The sequence below is a fragment of the Histoplasma capsulatum genome, assembly GCF_000150115.1.
Source record: "Histoplasma capsulatum G186AR genomic scaffold supercont2.1, whole genome shotgun sequence".
NCBI classification, from domain to species: Eukaryota; Fungi; Ascomycota; class Eurotiomycetes; order Onygenales; family Ajellomycetaceae; genus Histoplasma; species Histoplasma capsulatum.
Genome location: NW_025544801.1, coordinates 297,172 through 317,573, shown reverse-complemented (window position 1 = coordinate 317,573; position 20,402 = coordinate 297,172). Strand labels below are relative to the sequence as shown.

Sequence of the window (20,402 nt, the reverse complement as noted above, 5' to 3'; positions counted from 1 at the left end):
AGCTTTTTCTGTGCTGATGAGCATGCTCTGTACATTCTACTGTTGTCAAGGAAGGCGATTTTCCAGCCATTTCGAGTTCTCGATACCCCAATAATATTTCCCGATTCCATTTCCATCCCCCGAGAATAGAGATTGTCGGGGCTATATGAGGTCGCAAGGTTCGCGGGACAATGTCGAGTACTTTTGGACCAAATCCCTCCAGCCAATTCGTAGATTCGGTTTTCATTAATCGCCAGACCCTTTATCTACCAGGCCTGACTTCTAGCGGAGAGCCGGAGCTTCTCAGTGGAATGATGAAATACTATGAGGTTGGACAGAGCAATGCGATTGAACGTCTCCTAAGACTCAAGGAAGAATTAAGGGATGCTGAGACCGAGACATTTTGGAAACGGTTGCTAGAAGGAGTAGCAGCGATTTGCAATGCCCAATGCTCGTTTGTAGCCTCCGCAAATCCCCAGCCGGCCCCATGCCAGAATGGCTACGATACTCTGATGCCAGCCACTGAAACCCATGAGTATTCTCCCTATATAGGTATCGCTCTGTACTATAACAATGGCGACTCGATCTCAGCGATGCACAGAAACTACAAGCATCTCGCTCGGGATATACCTTGTGACTTCATGAAGCACGACAAGGTTTTCCTCATCCCGGAAAACTTGACTTCATACATAAGCAATGGCCCAAATATGCTCCCATTCCCAATGGATGCCTACTTGGCTGTCCCTTTGTTCTCGGGTGGAAAATGTTTTGCTCATTTTGGGCTGATGTGGACCGCTGAAGGTTTAGCGAGGCGTGATGTCTCCTGGGCATATCTTGAGATGATCCTACATTCCTTGGAGGACTTTGTACAACACCGCATCCTGGACGAACAGAACTACAAGAAGCCAACGCTCGTCCAGAAAAGAGACGAACAACAACAGCGAAGAGGCAGAGCAAAAGCAAGTAGACCCACGGTCTATCATCACTCCACGACGGGCTCACAGTCGTTCAAACCGTATGCACGGAGCCTATCCCATGAGTTAAGAACACCGATGCAAGGGGTGGTTGGGATGCTGGATGTCATGCATGCCAACGTGCAAGAAGCAATGGACAAGCGTCTCGATGCAGCAGGAGTAATTCCCGTGTTCCAGGAGCTCAAAGATAACATTGAGGCAATCCAAGGTTAGTTCCGTCTTCGATATTTAGCGTAGTTGGCGCCGTTCCATTATTTTGGATGTCAAGTCGTGTTAATGGCCTGGTACAACGTTACAGATAGCGTTCGAAGAGCAGTGGAGGCAGCTGATAATGTGGTGCATGCTTACGATCTAAATATGCAAATACCTGAAACACCCCAGAACCAGGCTGGTGAGCAAAGTACTGGAGCTTCTTTGCGGTCATATAGTGGAGAATACGATACTCGTCCGAATATCCTAATCGAAGGGAACAACATTGCTGTAAATCCATACAAGCGTAGAAGGAGTAGTCCAGTTGATTGGAATTATAGCCCTCCGTCAGGATCCAGATCACCCAGATTACGTCGACGAGAACTCTCACCCCGAAGCGCAGAAGTCAAGACGGTAGTTGAAGAGAGCGACAAAATCGTTCAAGCCGGCCCGCGAGTCGAGGAAGACAACGAAGTCCAAGAAGCTTTGATCAATGCACGACGCGCCTCAATCCCTGAGCAGTTTTCGTGTTCTAGCATATACGTTAAACCCAAGGTCTTCCCTCCGATGACACTGCAGTCCACCAAAATCCGTGAGATACTCCAACCGCTTATCCACGAATCACTCCATGTAGGAGGCCGTCCGGATTCCGCTTTCGTTGAGCCGAACATGTTTGGGCAAAAAATCGAGATTAGGTCAAGATCTTCAAATGGCCGGGCTTCGACAAAGATTATCGATTGGTTTGTCGACCCGTCAGTGCCGGATATCTTATATGTCGACGAAAGAGACTTTACCAAGTTGGTGTCCTGCGTCTTTATCAACGCTCTCAAGTTTACAGAGTCTGGAACCATTACGCTTGTTACAAAGTTGAGTAGTTCGGGCAAGTGCGTTTTAATTAATATCAGCGATACTGGAACCGGTATTCCAGAGGACTTTCTTCCAAACCTCTTCCAGCCTTTTGCTCGGGAAGACGACTCTACAACGAGGAGCAAGGAAGGCTTGGGACTCGGGCTGTTGGTCGCCAAGGGCTTGTCTAGGAAGCTTGGCGGTGATTTAAGATGCCGTCGTTCTTCGACGAGGGAACCAGATCGTGGATCCGAATTCGAAATCCGGCTACCCATAAGCCCCAACGACAGTGTCAGCCCGCCAACCACGCCTCAACGCGACGAGTGCACAGTTTCCCAATCGAATTCGAACCCATCTTCACGTTGCGACAGTCAAACAAATGGGCCTAAATCGGTCGGGAATGGTTCCGAAACTGCCCCGTCGGATCCTTCTTCAAACCGCCCGGCACCAGCTCGAGCAAGCTCGAGCTTCACAAACGGCGGTTGGCTAGCACCCTCACGTCGCCTATCGATTTCATCCCGTGGCGGTTCCGCCCTTCTTAGCTCCAATGGCTATGACCGCCATCTTGCCGACAAACACCCTCTCACGTTTCTTGTAGCCGAAGACAACAAAATCAATAGACGAATTCTCGTTAGCATGCTTGCGAAGCTGGGATACAACGATGTATATGAGGCTTTCAACGGCAAAGAAGCTGTTCGTATTATGAGCGAGATGATCTTGAACGACGTTGCCCCCGACCCAGGACCACCCCCGCAAAGCCCTTCTAGTCGAAGTGTCTCCGAAATGAGCACTGACACGATAACGTCGCTCATAGAAGACTGCCAAATGTCAACATTCAACGAGCCGTCTATCAAGCAGGTGCCCAAATCGAAGTTTGTCGACGTCATCCTCATGGATCTCTGGATGCCCGATATGGACGGATATCAGGCGACGGAGGAAATACTGGATATGGTTGGGAGTCATCGTGATAGAATGCGGAGTGCGAACCCGGACGTTTTATTACCACCCAGCCCGACTATCCTAGCAGTCAGTGCGGATGTCACGGATGAGGCGTTGGGCCGAGCTACCAAAGTGGGGATGGAAGGCTATATGACGAAACCATACAAGTTGGCCGACCTGGAAAGGCTGATTGTGGAATTTTGCGGCAACCGTGAATCATGGGAGATGTGAGAGAGGAGCGAAATCGAAAAAGGGGAGGCTGGGCATTTCTCCTCTGGTTTCAGCACAGTTTCTCCTGCTACAATCCATGTTTCGGAACGGGGATTGTGGGACTTGTGTGAACTGCACCTTCTAAACATGACCCGTTATTATTTTATTTTATTTTTTTTGTTCCTCCCTTCTTTTCCCAACCCGTTTCTTTTTAGAACGTCTGGGGGATAGAGGGTGGTCGCCCCTTTCAAGAATTAAAAGCTCTAGGATACCCAGGATTCAGTGATTATTAAAATGCGAATGTGTTAATAGTGGACGAAGCCGTTGGAAGAAGAAATAATGACAGGTGGAAGCAGGGCCACGGGTTCGACGAGCAGCTTGTACAGTACAATGTTGCCCACCTCGCCATAGCAGTATGGTCGGGCCGTCTGCTCACTTCGAAGGGATGTCTTTTTATTTCCCCTTTCGAATCTGTGGTAGAGATGACGACCGGCCCCACGCCGCTGTTTGTCATCTCGCCCACTTTTGAACCGCAAGCTCTGGATATCGCCCTTGGCCTCTCTTTGTTTATGCTCAATTCATGTTTGCCGTATATGACGTGTTGTTGTGGGGACTCTCCCCCTAATTGCTTCGCTTGCTTCACCAGCATCTAGTTTAAACCTGTTGGCCCAATTTTTGTCTGCGGGAAGAAGTAGGACGGAGAACATGCTGTTTTCTTTTTGTGATATATTGGTGTTTGGTATCTTAGCTGAGGATACAAGGCTGGAGTTTGCCTTTCAGTTAGAGCAGCCTGCGGAGCGTTCCTATTAGATAACCGTCCATGGCCCCGCAGGGTTATAGTTATATGTCCCCAACCAGTGGTCTTTTATGTCGTAGCTATTATCACCGTCGAGGGCGTTATTGGCGTGCCGTTGGCTTGCTTTTGCTAGAGTACTGCCATACTCGTAGCATTTTTGTAGCATTTTTGATAGATGTTATTATTCATCTTCGTGAAATATCCTCGCTGTCAGGGCAATGTATGTACATACTGTATCCGCCGCCCTGCTCATCTCTATCGTCAACCTGATCAACCGAGCGACAATATTCAATATTCCCCTGGGCTTTTCCCCCTTGCTATGTAGATCCCGCTCCTAAATCCTGTCTTGCCGATCGGCTAGCAAGCGCCAGAGTGCGCAGTGTTTCTTCGCCCCACAATGGCATTCTTTTTGAATCGATCCGGGGCGCTCACTCCGCTATCTGCAGCTTTGGCGGGCAGCTTTGCACGCTCCATACCATACCAAGAGCCCAGATCAGCAACTGATCGAACAGGACGGGAACTGTCGTCGGCGGTTGTCCTTTGCATACACCCAATCGATGAAGCTGGCTCAATAATTGGGATGGAACAGTGAGCTAGCGAGAACTGGTGTTTAATATCCTCCAACTTTTTGGCTTTTCTCCGTCGACGTTACTTCAGGGGCAGTGGACGCTGTGGAACTGCAATAACAATAACAATAATAATAGAGCGGTTTGTTCAATTGGACGCAGTGGAAGGAGGAGCAAGCATATAAAGGCGTCCATTCGCCCGACTTCAAGTACCTCAAACCCTGGTTTGCGCTGAACTCAAAAGGTCAAAGAGCGCCTATCGGCTCAAGCATGAAGCTTTCAAATCTCGCAGCGCTGTTGTCCGCATCGACGGTCGCCCCCGTGGCAGCCGGCTACGTGAGTCAGGATATCATCAGAGCCGACACAATGAACGTCGCCGTCGCCGCTGCCGCAAACGCTCAAGATGAAGACCTGCTGGAAAAGATAATCTCTAGTTCCCCGCTCCTCTCCCTCCACCGCACGATCTGCCAGGTCGAGTCAGTCTCCAACCATGAATCTGCCGTCGGCGAAGCATTGATCAAATACCTGGGTGAAAATGGCTTCGCCACCGAAAAACAAATGGTCCCCGTCGATGAGGATGACGACAGCACCGACAAGCGCTTCAACATCTGGGCCTATCCAGAAGGGTCCCCGAAGCCCAAGATCATCTTGACCAGCCATATCGATACTGTTCCTCCGCACATTGACTATAACCTCCAAGCGCCGGAGGGTGACTTTGATCGCGCCAACATCACCATTAAGGGCCGTGGCACCGTGGATGCGAAAGCCAGCGTCGCCGCAATGATTATTGCGGCCCTGGGCCATCTGAAGGAGCACCCCGACGTGCCACTGGGTCTCCTGTTCGTCGTCAGCGAGGAAAAAGGCGGCACGGGCATGGTGCATTTCTCCGACTCGGATCTCAACACCACTCCGCCGTTCTTCCACACGCTCATCTTCGGCGAGCCGACGGAGCTCAAGCTGGTCGACGGCCACAAAGGCAACCTCCGCTTCGACGTCGAAGCAAGGGGCGTCTCGGCCCACTCGGGTTACCCCTGGCTCGGCCACAGCGCCATCTCGGAGATTCTCCCGGTGCTTGAGCGCATTGATAAACTGGGTGATATCCCCGTCAAGGACGGCGGGCTGCCCGCCAGCGAGAAATATGGCCGCACGACGCTGAACATCGGTATGCTCAAGGGTGGTGCGGCGGGCAACGTCGTGCCGGAATCTGCGTCTGCTAGCGTCGCCGTCCGTCTTGCGGCCGGCACGATAGAAGATGCGCAGAATATCATTCGCAAGGCTGTTGCGGACGCCTGTGGCGGAAGCAAGAATATAACCATCACATTCCCCGATAGCAAGGCCTACCCGCCTGTCGATTTAGATACAGATGTTGATGGTTTTGAGTTGTTGACGGTCAATTACGGGACCGATATTCCGAAGTTGGACATCCATGATGAAGACTCCGATGTTAAGGTCAAGAGATACCTGTATGGCCCGGGAACTATCCTTGTGGCACACGGCGCTGATGAGGCGCTTACAGTGGGCGATTTAGAGAAGGCGGTTAAGGGGTATGCGAAGTTAATTGATGCAGCGGTTAGGAGAGGTTAAAGGACGTTAATGCTTTCGCTTTTGTTTAGATTTGGTGTATATCAAATGCTCTTCAGATATGTTGTCTCTTCAGCTTTATTTTTTATTTTATTTTATTTATTTTTTTTTTTTTAGGTTGAGGGTAGGGAGGGGATATACTCCCCATTTTCGGACTCTGTTCAGGGATCCTACTTCACGGACTTTCAAAGCATTATGAAGGTCTCTCTGACCTGCTCCTTTGGCATTTGATTATACCCACGCCTCGTTTGCTTACAGATAGGGCTATCTATCTAGCTCAAATGCGAGCTGCGTAAACTTGCACACAGACTTTTGACCTAGCTGGATCGGAATATAATATTACCTGATGTCCCTCCGAATGACTCAAGCACAATTCATGGTCTCCATTATCTAGCTTGATGCCCTGCCTATCCATTAGTTGTTTGCTCTATCGACTCTACAACGAGGGGTCAATAAACACGCTTCATTCCAAACTCCATCTCCACTCCTCGCACTGTCCGACATCTATCTATCCAATCCAAATAAACATCAGGCGAATGGCAGATGAGAAAATTTCCCGACGGGAATGAGGTAGAGCTAGCCAGATGCAAATCTCAGAGGCACTTTCTTTCTTTTCCCCCTTGGCTCTGGGGGGGAGAGGAAGGGCGGGCCAAGTGACTGGCGGCTCCTGATGACATTGTTTGGTTAAATACCATACATAGCTCGAACAAAATCAAGCGAAAAGATAAAAAAAAACCAAAAACCAGCCTTCCACGAAGAGTAAGAATTGGGTTCTCGATCAACGGCAGAAGGAAAAGCTTTGTCCGAACCGATATTTGTCCCCGGAGTAACAAATCCAGCACCGTCCCAGGCTCGTATGCGCTCTATACATACTACTGCAAAACTGCCAATAGGCACATATATAGCGAATGGTGAGTGGCTGGATTGAGGACGGTGGCCCGCGAAGGGGTCATCCGCGGTTGTCCTGACAAGTTTGTTGGAACTTGAGGACCTGAGATATGACTATCACCGGGAAGCAAGGGGAGAGTATGTGTCTCTAACCAGTTCAGGAGAACGAGAGATGCAGAATCAACACGGCATGCCCTATACGGAACGGCGAAAATGATGCACGTCGAGTGGTGGTAGCTCATGGGAGCAGTGAGGAAAGAGAAAGAGAAAAAAACTTTCAGGGAAAAAGAAATAGTTGCAGTCCTCATGTGTCCTAATGAAATCGGAGGAAAAAGACTAGAAAAAAACCAAAGCTTTGAGATATCCACGATATATATATATATATATCCATGCAGAAGGTGAGGGGTATTCAGCCAATTCATTGAACCTAGGACGGAAAAGAAAAAAAGACAGTACAAGACATAGAAAATAAAAAAAGAATACAGATCTAGAACACTGAAATGAATCCTTCGTCAATGCCATGCACAAAATGCCATGAAATAACCAAAAAGAAACTAAGCAGAACGCCAAAAGTTACGAAAGCCAACTCCCGTTCCCATGCTTCCGCTTCCACCCAGTCTTAAACAACTGCCCCATCTGAAACCGCGGAAACACATGGGCCTCCGTATTAAACACAGTCGCCTCCAACGGCAAAAACTCCCTGTCCGAAAACAACAAGTAGAAATACTTCAACGTCTCCGCCAGCCAGAAACTCTCCATGTTATCCCTCTGCGCCGCAGGTATCACATCGACATTATCCAGCGACGTGAACGCACGTATGTGTGACGAGGGCGTCCTCCGCTTGGCCTCTAGATCTACGTTCTTATTGTGCGGGTCGCGGATCGGCGGGTCTCTATCCTGCACGCTGATTGAGGTGTGGTTCACGAAGTTCTTGAACATCTGCCAGCCCCAGTGCCGGTACGTGTCGTCTTCGAGGATGCGGTACATGTACAGCAGTGACTCGATGGTCTCGGGGCGTTGGAGGTTGTGTTTGTCCTGGGGCATGATGACGACGTCCTTGCGCCATGCGCTGTTGGCGTTCGTGAGTGGGTAGAGGGGTTTGGATGTTAGGTGCAAATCTGCCAAAGCAGATTTGGCAGCAGCGGGGTTCTTGCGTAAGTCTGGGAACACATTTTTCATCATACGGGGCGGGTCGTCGATCTCGAAATAGGTGATTTCCGGCGCGAGGCCTGTGTTTGTTGCCACGTAAGTGGCCCAGCAGGTTTTCATGAGTTCTCTGGCGAGGAGGATTTCTTCCTCTTGCTTGTGGCCCCAACCTGGGGTCTTCCGAGCTTGGGAGATTGGCAGGCCACCTGTTGCGGCGAGGGAGATAGTGCCGGGCATGAAGCAGACGAGATGGTCCATTTTTGGAACCAGCTCATGTTTGAGACCGTTCGGCCTCTCGCCAATGACTGTGAGAGAAGCATGTTTCGTATATGTGACAAGATGTTCGCGGATGCCCATGAGCGCTTCATTCCACATATCAAGGTAGATCGGCTCTTCACGAGAAGTTTGGAGGTACTGTTTGATCAAGTATTCTGTGGTATCATCTAGCTATCAGTATGATGGCCAAAACACAAACAAGGAGACATTGAAGAACAAAGCCGCTTGAGCTCACCGTAGTACGAGTCCCCGCGGCTCCCCAGCCGGATATTCTGGCCCATAAATTTTCCTGAACTCGGCTCAATAAAGATAGGAACGAGACCACCCTCCATTCCATTTGCTTCGACAACCTCCATGACCTTCTCCACTTTCTCCCAGTAGTTTGCCTCCCCCGTAAGTTTCGCAAGATATTTAAATTCTAGCTGGAGGGTGGTTGCCTCAGCCGTCGAAGAGGCACCGAAATCCATGTGGGATTCTACGCCTACGCTCGTATTAAGGTTAATACTCGCATATGGTACACCGGATGGCGATTCAAATGCGCCAAGCAGTCGGTCAGCAAGACCTGTGGCTTTTTCGATATACAGATCCTCGCCGGGAGCTCCGTCATCATCGTCTGCAATCGGGGCGAGGTTGGGGTATGTCGTCGACAGATAATGCGCAGAGAGGAGGCCACCGAGCATTCGAATGGTCGTCTCGAAAGTATTGACAGGATGGTCCTGGTCATAGCGGAGAGAGGTATGGATCCAATTCCTGGCATTTTGCACACGGGATGTCAGGTTCATGATCATCAATGTATCCAGCGAGTCGACGATTATCCAGCCCAATCCGCCCTTGACCATGTCTTCACCTTTCTTGCTCAGCGGTTTGTATATGTCGTGGCCTGCAGTATCATCACAAAGGATTCATCATCAGCCGACTTGTCCATTTCTCCTAAAACATCCAACACGAGTTTCCTCGTCACAAAAGAGTGGGGAGGAGAGAGTTGTCTGTGAGAAGAGACCTACCCCAAGCATGAGACGCATAATCGTCCCAACTAATGATAAACGCATCTCGAACCTTCTCCCTTCTCGCCGCCCAATCCACCACTCCCTTCCCATCCCTCTCATCCCCCTCAAACCCCCCTTTCTCCTTCTCCAGAGCTCTCATCCACTTCCACAAATTGCCCCCATGCTTAGTAGTTTTCATTCGCACCACCTGCCCCGGTGCTGTCATATGCACAAGCACCCACACAATACCCAAGAACACCAACCCAGCCAATACCCAGGTAATTTTTCGCCGTCTCCGGACCTGCCGTGAGGCGTAATGTGGTTTGTCTTTGTACATGGGCAGATTGCTGTTGATGTTCGGGTTCATGAAGCTGGCGAAGGAGAAACCGTGGTTGTCGACGTTGGTTCTTGTGGCGCGCCAGTAGCCGTCCTCATACTCGCGCTGGGAGGAGGAGAAGGAAGGGACATTGCTGGGGAGTTTGAAGGACATTGTTTTTTTAATTTTCCCTCCCTCCTCTTTTTCGTTGTTTTACAACATATATTTTATAAACCTTTTTTATTCTTGGCCCTTATAAAAAGGGGGAGCTGCTTTGTGCGATCCCGCCGCTTGCTTGACAGCGTGTTTGCGCGGTGTATTTGTTTAAAGAAAAAGTCTCCGGGGTTGACCAAAGAAACCCGGGTCAGAGTTGTGCGTTTCCGAGCTTCCTTGTCCGCTGCAGGCGGCTAAAGCTCCGTAGTCACGGATATGTAGAGACTTGCCGCACCAGTTATGATATTCAACGCAAAAGAGAAATCAATAAAGAATTCCCTTTGCGGGCACAAGCAGTAACCTTCCGTCCACTGCCGCCGCGATCTGGGTTCTCAATCAAGTAATACCGCGTATAAGATAAACTGCTCGATAAGCACGAAAACCTGGGAATATATACCTGATCCTTCAGGGTACAGAAAGCCTCTTTTAGGAGAAGAATAAGTAGTTAGTATGTTAACTGGATGCGGCACGACAGGAACTTGTTTTCGCGAACTGGAGATATTGCACACTCAGGGAGAGCACAGAGAAAAACACCAGCGCAGTCCGCTCGCTCGTCCCTTGGCTGTTGGTAAGGTCGCGGGAGGGAGATGTCGGGTCATGTAACTTTATAACGAAAGCGGGAGTTAAATTTTATTCATCATGGTAAGGTTTGTTTGTTGTCGTGCACGGATCGTTTGGTTGCGGAGCTCGGGTTTCGGTTTCCCGGGTGAAGAGGATGCAAGCCGGAGACAGGGAGCACTCTGTATTTGGCTAATAAATGGCGATGGACGTTGAATTTTTCTTTCTCATGAAATAGATAGAGCCATTGCTTGATAATTCAGATGAAGGAATTGAAACGAAAGATGCGTTGTCGCGGTGGGTGTGTTTGGCGTGTTTGGCGTTTTTGCCGGATTGTCCTTCCCGACTGTCTAAAACTAACAAACTAAATATCTTCAGATTTACGGCGCATCATAGCTACTCAGAGGGTATTCTTCCAGCAGAAAAGAAGAAATGCTATAACGACCCCTTGAACAATGCGGGAGCCAGCCAGTTAAGAATGCATTGCAATGTAGTCTAGTTCATTTATGCAACAGTCTACTTTACAGGACGTGGAAAATGTTTGGGGAAGGGCCGGAGGACCTGAACCAGAAGATAGATCAAGAATGGGGTGAAATGTAGGGGAGAATAAACTAAAGAACGATCAAACTGAAAAGGCCCCCATTACAGCTTCTGGTACTCTAGCTTGCCCTCCAGCTTCTTGGACTCCGCAACCTTGCGAACAGCCTTGTTGAAATCGTCCTGGTTCACCGTATCCCGGTAGTCCTTGATGGCGAAGAGGCCGCTAAATGGATAGTGTTAGCTTCCCACATATAGGGGTACGACAGAGGTGATGTCAAGACTTACGCCTCCGTAACCACATTCCTCAAATCGGCCCCATTCAACCCATCACTCATCTTCACAATGCTCTCAAAATCAATTTCGCCCTCAATCGCAACCCCACTCGCATGAATCTTCAGAATCTCCAACCGCCCAACCTCATTCGGCAAGGGGATCTCGATTTTCCGATCCAGCCGCCCAGCTCGCAGGAGCGCAGGGTCAAGCGTATCCGGCCGGTTGGTCGCCATGATGATTTTGGTTTTACCCAGGTAATCGAAGCCGTCGAGTTGGTTGAGGAGCTCCATGAGTGTGCGTTGGATTTCGCGATCGGCAGAGGTACCCTCTGAGAAGCGGCGGCCGCCGATGGCGTCGATTTCATCCATGAAGATGATGCAGGGTTCGTGTTCCTTGGCGTAGCCGAACATCTCGCGGATTAGGCGAGCGGATTCGCCGATGTATTTGTCTACGATGGCGGAGGAGACAACTAGAAGAGAAGGAGGAGACGGAAGGGTCGGTTAGCTCAACAGCCGTAGGAAACAAGGTTTAAGGAGGTAACGAATGTAACTATATATAAATATATATATATATACCCTTTAAGAAATTGGTCTCCAGCGAGCTCGCAACAGCTCGGGCCAACAGCGTCTTCCCCGTCCCCGGCGGCCCGTACAGAAGTACACCCTTGGGCGGTTTTATACCCACACGCAAAAACAGCTCCGGGTTCTTCAGTGGCAGCTCAATGACCTCTCTCAGTTCTCGGATCTGGTCGTTCAGGCCACCGATTCCTGCAAAGCTGACCTGCCCTGGATCTTCGAGAGACATATTATAGACCAGAGGGTCGACTTCGCGGGGCAGCATGCGCATGATTGTGAGGGTGGTCATATCGAGGGCGACGCGGGTGCCTTGTTTTAGCTTTGCCTTGTCGACTTTTGAGCGGCAGCCGACGACATATCGGGGACCCGAAGAGGCTTTGACGATGACTATAACATGACGGTATGTGTGTTCAGTAGAGGACATTCCTACATCGCTCCGATAAAGGAGGTCAAATACTAACACCTCTCCTCGTCTAGCTGCTTTAGAACCTCGCCGATGATCTGGCCAACACTCTGCAGCGCCTTGATATTATCCTCTGTGGTGTCAAACTCCTTTTGAAGGTCTTTTATACCCAGCCGGAGATCCTTCAGCTTTGCTTCCCATTCTCTTGACTCCAGGAGGCTCTTCTTGTATTCCTCGAGGGCTTGTTCGCGTTCGGGGTCAACACCTTCCATGGCGGAGGATTGCTATGCGTTGGGGGATGAGCTGGAGGCTTGGAGGGCGGAAACGGGGGGATGAAAGAAGACAACAGGGAGACACAGCCGATAGGGGTATATACGCTGTGTATGCGACGGAGTAGCTGTGGGAAAGACGAGCGCAGGTGTTATGTTGATATCAATGTTGATATCATCCTCGACCTCAGATCTCAAGCATCGGAGCTCATCTTGGGTTATGTCAGCACCAGCCAAGAATACGGGTCCGCTCAGAGACCAAACAAGCAGTTTCTCACAATCATGTGACCCCGGCCGATGAGGGCAGGGAAAAAACTATGTCGGTGATAATGATGATGATGATGAGGTGATGATGAGGTGATGATGAGAGCAGAGCAGCGGTTGAATTGAAATGGCAAGGCAATTTCAGTTAATTGATATGAAAATGTCCTATTTTATTCAAAGACAATGGCTTTGGTTGATTGTATATATTTCTTACTTTCACAGATCTGTCTTCACAGGGAAACAGGTTTCCGAGCAAGGGCTTGTACATGAGAAATACAAAGAAAATATACTTCCAAGCTGCTCAACATCATAATACTAGTATCTTCCGTGCTTGTTTTGGCTGTGGGCTCCCGTTGGCCTGGGTGGGTTGTTTTGGAGGGGCATCCAAACATCATATCCAACTAAATAAACAGATCCCCAACCACAACAGCCTCAACTTCCTGAACCTCCCAACTCCTCTCCTTTCTACAACCCAACTCCTCTCCCTACACCGTGCTACCTCCCCGGCATCCTCATACTCCCATATCCCTCAATTGGCTTATCATCGCAAGTAAGTAGTGGGTTTGACTGTGTTAATTCCCCTGTGGTTTCCATTACCCCACCACCCCGCCACCCCACCTCCCATGTCGTCAATAATACTCTCTACACTACTACACACCATTATCAACAACAGCGCAAGGAAACGTGTCGCTATTAAATGACAGGAAAGATTTGCTCCAATAGTTGAGCCAGTCCAACGGTCTTTCTTAGAGGAATTGGTGGATATAGACATATCTCCTTCTCCTTAGTTTGCTGAAAGCTCTATGGTGGAGTTGGAATTAGCAGTCCGCGCAGAGGAGAAACGGAACCCCCACCTCCTTTTCTTCCATTTCACTATCTTGATATTACACTTCCATCCTCTCCTATACGTGATTTCAAAGCAGTTCACTAATTGTCCCATCTGTTCAATCCCTACAGATTACGTAGAAAATGGCGATTACCAAGATCCATGCCCGCTCGGTCTACGACTCTCGCGGAAACCCTACCGTTGAGGTCGATGTCGTGACGGAGACCGGTCTTCACCGCGCTATCGTCCCATCCGGTGCCTCGACTGGTAATTGATACATGATTTCCTCCCCTTATCCACGGGGTTTGTCGATGTCATTATACACTGACAACTTTTATCGGAACAGGTCAACATGAGGCCTGCGAGCTTCGCGATGGTGACAAGAGCAAGTGGCTCGGAAAGGGTGAGTATGCAGGCATAAAATGCACAGTTTCCTGAGTCCAGCTGGGTCGAATTACTGATATGAACCATCCGTGGACGAGAATAGGTGTATTGACTGCCGTAAAGAATGTCAATGAGACCATTGGCCCCGCGATCATCAAGCACGGCGTCGATGTCAAGGATCAGTCGAAGGTCGACGAGTTCCTGAACAAGCTCGACGGGACCCCGAACAAGTCTAAACTCGGTGCCAACGCCATCCTCGGGGTCAGTTTGGCCATTGCGAAGGCCGGCGCTGCTGAGAAGGGTGTCCCCCTCTACGCCCACGTTTCTGACCTTGCCGGCACCAAGAAGCCATACGTCTTGCCTGTCCCGTTCCAAAATGTGCTGAACGGCGGTTCTCACGCTGGTGGCCGTTTGGCTTTCCAGGAATTTATGATTGTTCCAAGGTAAAGAACTGCCCTCGATAGCGTTGTGGTATCCGTTCTAGTGGATATCGTACTGATTTCAATAGTACTGCCCCTTCGTTCTCTGAGGCCCTGCGCCAAGGGACTGAAGTATATCACAAACTGAAAGCCCTGGCCAAGGAGAAGTATGGGCCCTCTGCCGGCAACGTTGGTGACGAGGGTGGTGTTGCCCCCGACATCCAAACAGCCGAAGAGGCTCTTGATTTGATCACCGAAGCCATTGAGCAGGCTGGATACACCGGCAAGGTCAAGATCGCCATCGATGTCGCCTCGAGCGAGTTTTACAAGACCGATGAGAAGAAATATGATCTCGACTTCAAGAATCCGGATAGCGATAAGAGCAAGTGGCTCACGTATGAGCAGCTGGCCGACCTGTATAAGCAGTTGGCTAGCAAGTATCCAATCGTCAGCATTGAGGATCCCTTCGCTGAGGATGATTGGGAGGCCTGGAGCTATTTCTTCAAGACAGCCGATTGCCAGATTGTTGGGTATGTTTGCTTAAATCTCAGAATATCATAACGGCTCCGAATTGGTATAAGGACAGAAATATACTAACATCCTCCCTCCATTCCCCAACAGCGACGATATAACCGTCACAAATCCTCTCCGCATCAAGAAGGCCATCGAGCTCAAAGCCTGCAACGCCCTTCTCCTCAAAGTGAACCAGATCGGCACCTTGACTGAATCCATCCAGGCCGCCAAGGACTCTTACGCAGCCGGATGGGGTGTGATGGTCTCCCACCGCTCCGGCGAGACGGAGGATGTCACCATTGCTGATATCGTCGTTGGTCTACGCGCAGGCCAGATTAAGACCGGCGCGCCCGCACGCTCAGAGCGGTTGGCGAAGCTGAACCAGATTTTGAGGATTGAGGAGGAGTTGGGATCTAATGCGGTCTATGCGGGGGAGAAGTTCAGAAACGCCGTGGAGATGTAGATGGCGAGCAAAGAGGGGGAAAAAAAATTACTCCGTGGGCTTTTGTTGATATGAAGGAATGTTAGGAGAGGCTATTGGGTAGTAGCTATGAAATAACATTGCAACCCGGAATTAATGGATGGATATCCAGTGGAAAACCGTTTCTTGGCCCTTTTGTCCTTTTGGCTTGGAATGTTGTGATTTAGTTATCTGCAAGCCGTGGGACCGTGGCTGGTGGGCATGTAATCAAGGATACAAAGTGCAACAAAGGGATTGAACAAAAGTTGTGGTGGGACATGTAACTTAATAAAATAGTACTACTACTGCTCCTACGAGTTTAAAATGTGCGGACAATAAAAAGGAAAGAACAAAAATTATGTCGTGCTTTTTTCTCACCACCCTTAGTCCAGCTTTCAGTTTGGCCTTAAAACATCCAAACAAAACAGCGGCATCGACTGACTATATTTCATATCCACACATCTCTCTGCACATAAGGTTAGGAGTTGGTTAAGTTAGTATTCTATGACTAGCTGAGGAGGTTAGTTTTCTTGGTAGGGAGGTAACGTATTCAACTACTTCCATACAAAATCAAGAATGGTCGACCAGCTACGGAGTATTGATATCTCAATCACAATATATTACGATAAATTTGGAGGTGATAATTTGAAATCCTTTACTAGATATATCTATTTTGAAACAAATATTTTTAAAAAAGTTATGATATGTGAGATGTATTGAGAATACTTTCTTGTATAAATCTATACGTAGAATATATTCAGATTACTAGTTGTTATTTTTTTTATTTCTATAAGAAAAATCTGTGTTTTGCAATATTTGAACAACTTCTTTGATATCTATTATTTTTCTTTATAATTTAGACTGAAAACTAGCTATATAGTACTCTAAAATATACATAATTTTTTTTAAAAAAATAATAAAGATACATATATTGATGACAATATTGTAATGTGAATACATCACTCATAATTTGCATACTGTAAGTTCTAATAAAAGTTTCTATAATACAGACTTATAGCTCAGCAATATACAGATCATTTCAAATTTAAAATCTTTTATTTACAAATATCCATATCTGTATAAATTATATAACATTTTAGTATGGTGTTGAGATATCAATAGCTGGTCATTCTTGATTTTGTATGGAAAAAGTGTTAGTGTTGGCTCGCTAGAATGCCACGTGACTGCGCCTATTCAAGCAGCGCAGCGCCCGCTAGATACTTACAGTGAACCAACCTTCCACCTCCATCAGTTAGGGCAAAAGAGCTCGATCACCACCAGCGCCATGCTGGTAGCAGAGGGGACGAACCGATCCAAACCCCCAACAAAAAGGAGGGCATTGAGTGGAAGTGGTGGTGGATTACGTTTCAGAGTCACGGACAAACCCGCTTCCCAAGCAAAATACTCGCCGTCGGCAGAACGCGTGCTCATATAATGTAACGCATCAATAAGAGCTTTCAAGCCCAACTTTTCCTTTAGACTGCTCTACCTGGTTATCACCAGACAAACGGCGACGAGCCTTCTGCTGTCAAAGTTTAATCTCAACATATTTTCGCTCTCCAGAATGGAATCCGTTTCGAGCCTTTTCAGTGACCAAAGTTCACTCAGCAGTGTCCCATCTGACTTCAATGAGCATGAAGCAGAGCAAATAGTCGAGGTCTACCAGCCCAGGAATAACCAAGACCTGACAAAAGATATACTTTCCAGCTTTCTTCGTTTCTTACCTGCAGAGGGAAGAACGACATTGGCAAATTTTATCGTGAATACAGGCAATAATCACGAATCACTTTACTCCCTGAGCCAGCACCTCAAAAATGCCATTTTAATACCGAGTAGGCCCTCCCTTCCTTAACTCTTTGATGCTCTAAACTTTTGATCGGAGTTTCTGACATCTACTTTAGTGCGTGCTAGAGGCGCCACCCCATCTATATCTCCCTCGCCCTTTGATGACGAAGAGGAAATAGGGAATGTGGCGGCTACAATGGATGAGTCAGGAAGCCGAAAGGACCAGACTCTCCTCAAGAAATTGTGCCTTGAACGGGACAATTACCGTTGTATGGCTACCGGGATCATTGATAGCGATGCAGGAACACAGGAGAACCCTGGGCCAAAGGCACCCACAAACCTCTGTCATATTATCCCATTCTCCTTGGGCAAATGGAACAAGTCAACTGTAGGTCAACTCTGGACAATATATTTCAATGATTTCAATAACGCTGTATTAAATATCCTCTTAGGAACACCAAATCGCCCAAGTTTGGGCCACATTGGGGAAATTATTCCCGGCTATTGGGCTTGGACCAGGGGAAGTCAACGATCCAAAGAATTTGATGACATTGTGGGATAGCGCACACTCAGCCTTTGCAGCCTTTTCTCTAGCATTCGAACCGACGGTTGGGCAACCCTCCCATACTTTCCACAGACCCGACAGAGACTAACCCTATTTCTGTCTACCAGGGCGAGCCGAACCAGTATAGGATGCTCATGCTAGGCGAACGGCATACTGTTTTACTTCTCCACCTCCCGGCGCCTCAGGGCGGTCCTAATGGACCTCGACTTGTTACCTTCGACAGGCATGGTGGTACTACCATCGATCTCCCAAGCCCTGCACTTCTTCAGATGCACGCTGCACTTGCAAAAGTATTGCATGCATCGGGAATGGCGAAATATATGGAAGACCTTGTGAGAGATGGAGACGAGATTGGATGTCTTGCACCAAGTGGTAGATCGAACTTATCGGACTTGCTGCTGTTGAAGATGCTAGGATCTCGCTGCGAAGCGGTTAATTAAATGACTTTTTATTTCACTTTCTTTTTGCCATCCTACTTTTACATTTTATTTGTTCATGATTTATGTATTAATGAGCCGTGCAATATTTTGATTCTATAACCACTAAGTTAAGCCCTAGCTAACTATTGGAGGTGCTTATCTTATCGGCCCTACCGAAAAAAGCTTAGCGTATCTCATCCAACCCACATGCAATTCTTTGTAGCGAAACGAAGCCGAAAAAAACATCCCACACTCACATTTATATCAACCATCTACGCCCCCATACCCTGTACTGCCGTTGACTGCTCCTCACTACACTCAAAGTCCCCTCATCGAGAACCCGCAACACACACAAGAGCTCTTGCTACCATCAGCTGTTTTCAGGAGGCCATGGCGCCTTCAAAGTGGGGTATGTGCCTAAATTTAGGAGAGAGGAGGGGAGGGATTGTCAAACATGGCAGGGCGCTATTTATATTTCTTTCTATCTTAGATTTGTGTCTTCTTGCAAATGGCGGTCAAGGGATTCAAGTTGTTAATGCCATGCAGTTTAGTTCGCTTAGATATTGTATCAATATATGCAGGTTCTCGGAGCTAACGTATGAATGGTCTTTTTGACATAACCTACAGACGATGAAGAGGAGAGTACACCCCCCTCCTCCCCTCCTCTTGTTTCAACAACGACACAGAGACGCAAGTTCGATGACGAGGAGGATAGCGATGATGTATGGCGCCTCCTCCACATAGACCCCCGTTGCACCAACCATCCATCCGTCCATTACCTGTTTTAATTCTTTGCTTCTTGGGGAATTGTGTAGGTAGTCGACGACTGGGAAGCCGCCGAAGACTCCGAAGTCGAGCGCGAAAAGGCTGCCAAAGCCGCCGCAGCGAAAGCAAAAGCCGAAGCCGAAGCGGCTGCGAACAAGAAATCCAAAACCCAACGGATACAAGAGCGCAAGGAGCAACGGCGGCACGAACAACTATCCAGCGACGACGACGATGATGATGACGATGAAGACGAGGCCGCCGTGCGCGCCCGTCTCCGGCGCACAGAGAAGGACGCAGACCTCGCCCACGCCCAGGACCTCATTGGCGACATCGACCTGAACCGCACCCGCTCCACCATTCCGAAAGCCGCCGTCGTCATCGGCGACAAATCTGACCCGACCAAATCTATAGACCTCTCCGCCATCCCCCTCTTCAAGCCGGGGACCAAGACGCAGTTCGCAGAGCTGACCGACGCGCTGATCCCGCTGCTGACAGCCCAGTCGAAGAAGCCGCAGTATGCCATGTGGGCTCAGGATTTCGCGAAGAAGCTCGTCAAGGAGTTGCCGAGCGGGGATATCAAGAAGATAGCGAGCGCGTTGACGGCCGTGGGGAATGAGAAGCTGAAGGAGGAGAAGGCGGCGGATAAAGGGGGGAAGAAGAGCAAGGCGGCCAAGACGAAGACGAGCGTTGTGGTTGGGAGGGATGTTGGGGGCGCGCGCGGCGCTGATCTCACGGCGTATGATGGGGATGATTTGGGTGATGATGACTTTATGTGATTTCTCTCTCCCCCTTCCCTCTTCTCCCTCCCGTTCCCCCTTCTTTTTTTTTTTCTTCATTCAGGTTGTTTTCATATCTATATTCCGAGAGGTGACGGATGGATGATATTGTTTCCCTCTCACTTCTCCCCCCCTAGATTGCCTTTCAGAACCCATTATGCCTCAAGTCCGTAGTAATTCCCTTCCTGCCATTTTTCATTTTCATTTTTTTTTCTTGTTTTATTTGCCTTTCCCTTTCTATCCGGTATTACACATTTTCTACAGGGCCTGCCAACATCTTTCTCATTTTAGTACAGTTTTAGAGAACGTCTTACAGATAAAACCCGCTTATCCACCCCAGCTGCCCTGTTTCAAAGTTTCAGGGCCCCTTTTTATTTGCTAATTTAATACCTCCTCTACTGCCAAAAATTCTTTCTTCCCGTTATTCAGAAATATCAATAATCTCGTTATTCTCGTCGTTGAAGTGTCCCCTTATTTGCTTACCATCCCCTGCTTCCTTACCAAGTCTAAATCCAAATCCAAAAACATAAAACTAAAAACAAAAATAAAATAAAATAGAAAGCAAGTCTTGTTTAAGTCCCGTGTTTCGAGATTTTTGGGGTGCCCATTGTAAGAAAAGAGCAAAGGGGGAATGAAAAGCAAAGCATAATATAGATAGATATAATATGGTATATGCTTGGGACAAATTCTCCATATCCCAGAC

At 48.5% G+C, this 20,402-nt stretch overlaps 7 protein-coding genes across 7 annotated transcripts; 5 read left to right on the top strand and 2 right to left on the bottom strand.

The window, feature by feature from the left end:
* Positions 1 to 170: 170 nt before the first annotated feature.
* HCBG_00060 (histidine kinase) lies at positions 171 to 3,158 on the top strand (the record flags this gene model as incomplete). The annotated part of the gene is made up of 2 exons (XM_045427110.1): positions 171 to 1,161; positions 1,252 to 3,158. The coding sequence occupies 2 exons, from the start codon at positions 171 to 173 to the stop codon at positions 3,156 to 3,158; spliced, it is 2,898 nt and encodes a 965-aa protein (XP_045291085.1).
* A 1,611-nt stretch (positions 3,159 to 4,769) lies between these two features.
* On the top strand, positions 4,770 to 6,142 carry HCBG_00059 (peptidase; the record flags this gene model as incomplete). Its single annotated transcript, XM_045427109.1, has 1 exon — positions 4,770 to 6,142. One exon carries the CDS (start codon positions 4,770 to 4,772, stop codon positions 6,081 to 6,083), a length of 1,314 nt encoding a protein of 437 aa, XP_045291084.1.
* Positions 6,143 to 7,368: 1,226 nt separating this feature from the next.
* On the bottom strand, positions 7,369 to 10,371 carry HCBG_00058 (mannosyl-oligosaccharide 1,2-alpha-mannosidase; the record flags this gene model as incomplete). Its single annotated transcript, XM_045427108.1, has 3 exons — positions 7,369 to 8,545; positions 8,626 to 9,270; positions 9,395 to 10,371. 3 exons carry the CDS (start codon positions 9,864 to 9,866, stop codon positions 7,542 to 7,544), a joined length of 2,121 nt encoding a protein of 706 aa, XP_045291083.1.
* Positions 10,372 to 11,105: 734 nt separating this feature from the next.
* Positions 11,106 to 12,526, bottom strand: HCBG_00057 (26S protease regulatory subunit; the record flags this gene model as incomplete). Its single annotated transcript, XM_045427107.1, has 4 exons — positions 11,106 to 11,226; positions 11,289 to 11,745; positions 11,852 to 12,238; positions 12,313 to 12,526. 4 exons carry the CDS (start codon positions 12,524 to 12,526, stop codon positions 11,106 to 11,108), a joined length of 1,179 nt encoding a protein of 392 aa, XP_045291082.1.
* Positions 12,527 to 13,236: 710 nt separating this feature from the next.
* HCBG_00056 (enolase) lies at positions 13,237 to 15,637 on the top strand (the record flags this gene model as incomplete). The annotated part of the gene is made up of 6 exons (XM_045427106.1): positions 13,237 to 13,337; positions 13,745 to 13,880; positions 13,960 to 14,016; positions 14,101 to 14,440; positions 14,506 to 14,946; positions 15,038 to 15,637. 5 exons carry the CDS (start codon positions 13,757 to 13,759, stop codon positions 15,390 to 15,392), a joined length of 1,317 nt encoding a protein of 438 aa, XP_045291081.1.
* Positions 15,638 to 16,953: 1,316 nt separating this feature from the next.
* Positions 16,954 to 18,179, top strand: HCBG_00055 (uncharacterized protein; the record flags this gene model as incomplete). Its single annotated transcript, XM_045427105.1, has 4 exons — positions 16,954 to 17,221; positions 17,291 to 17,562; positions 17,627 to 17,782; positions 17,847 to 18,179. 4 exons carry the CDS (start codon positions 16,954 to 16,956, stop codon positions 18,177 to 18,179), a joined length of 1,029 nt encoding a protein of 342 aa, XP_045291080.1.
* A 369-nt stretch (positions 18,180 to 18,548) lies between these two features.
* Positions 18,549 to 19,699, top strand: HCBG_00054 (uncharacterized protein; the record flags this gene model as incomplete). The annotated part of the gene is made up of 3 exons (XM_045427104.1): positions 18,549 to 18,567; positions 18,786 to 18,880; positions 18,974 to 19,699. 3 exons carry the CDS (start codon positions 18,549 to 18,551, stop codon positions 19,697 to 19,699), a joined length of 840 nt encoding a protein of 279 aa, XP_045291079.1.
* Positions 19,700 to 20,402: the final 703 nt, after the last annotated feature.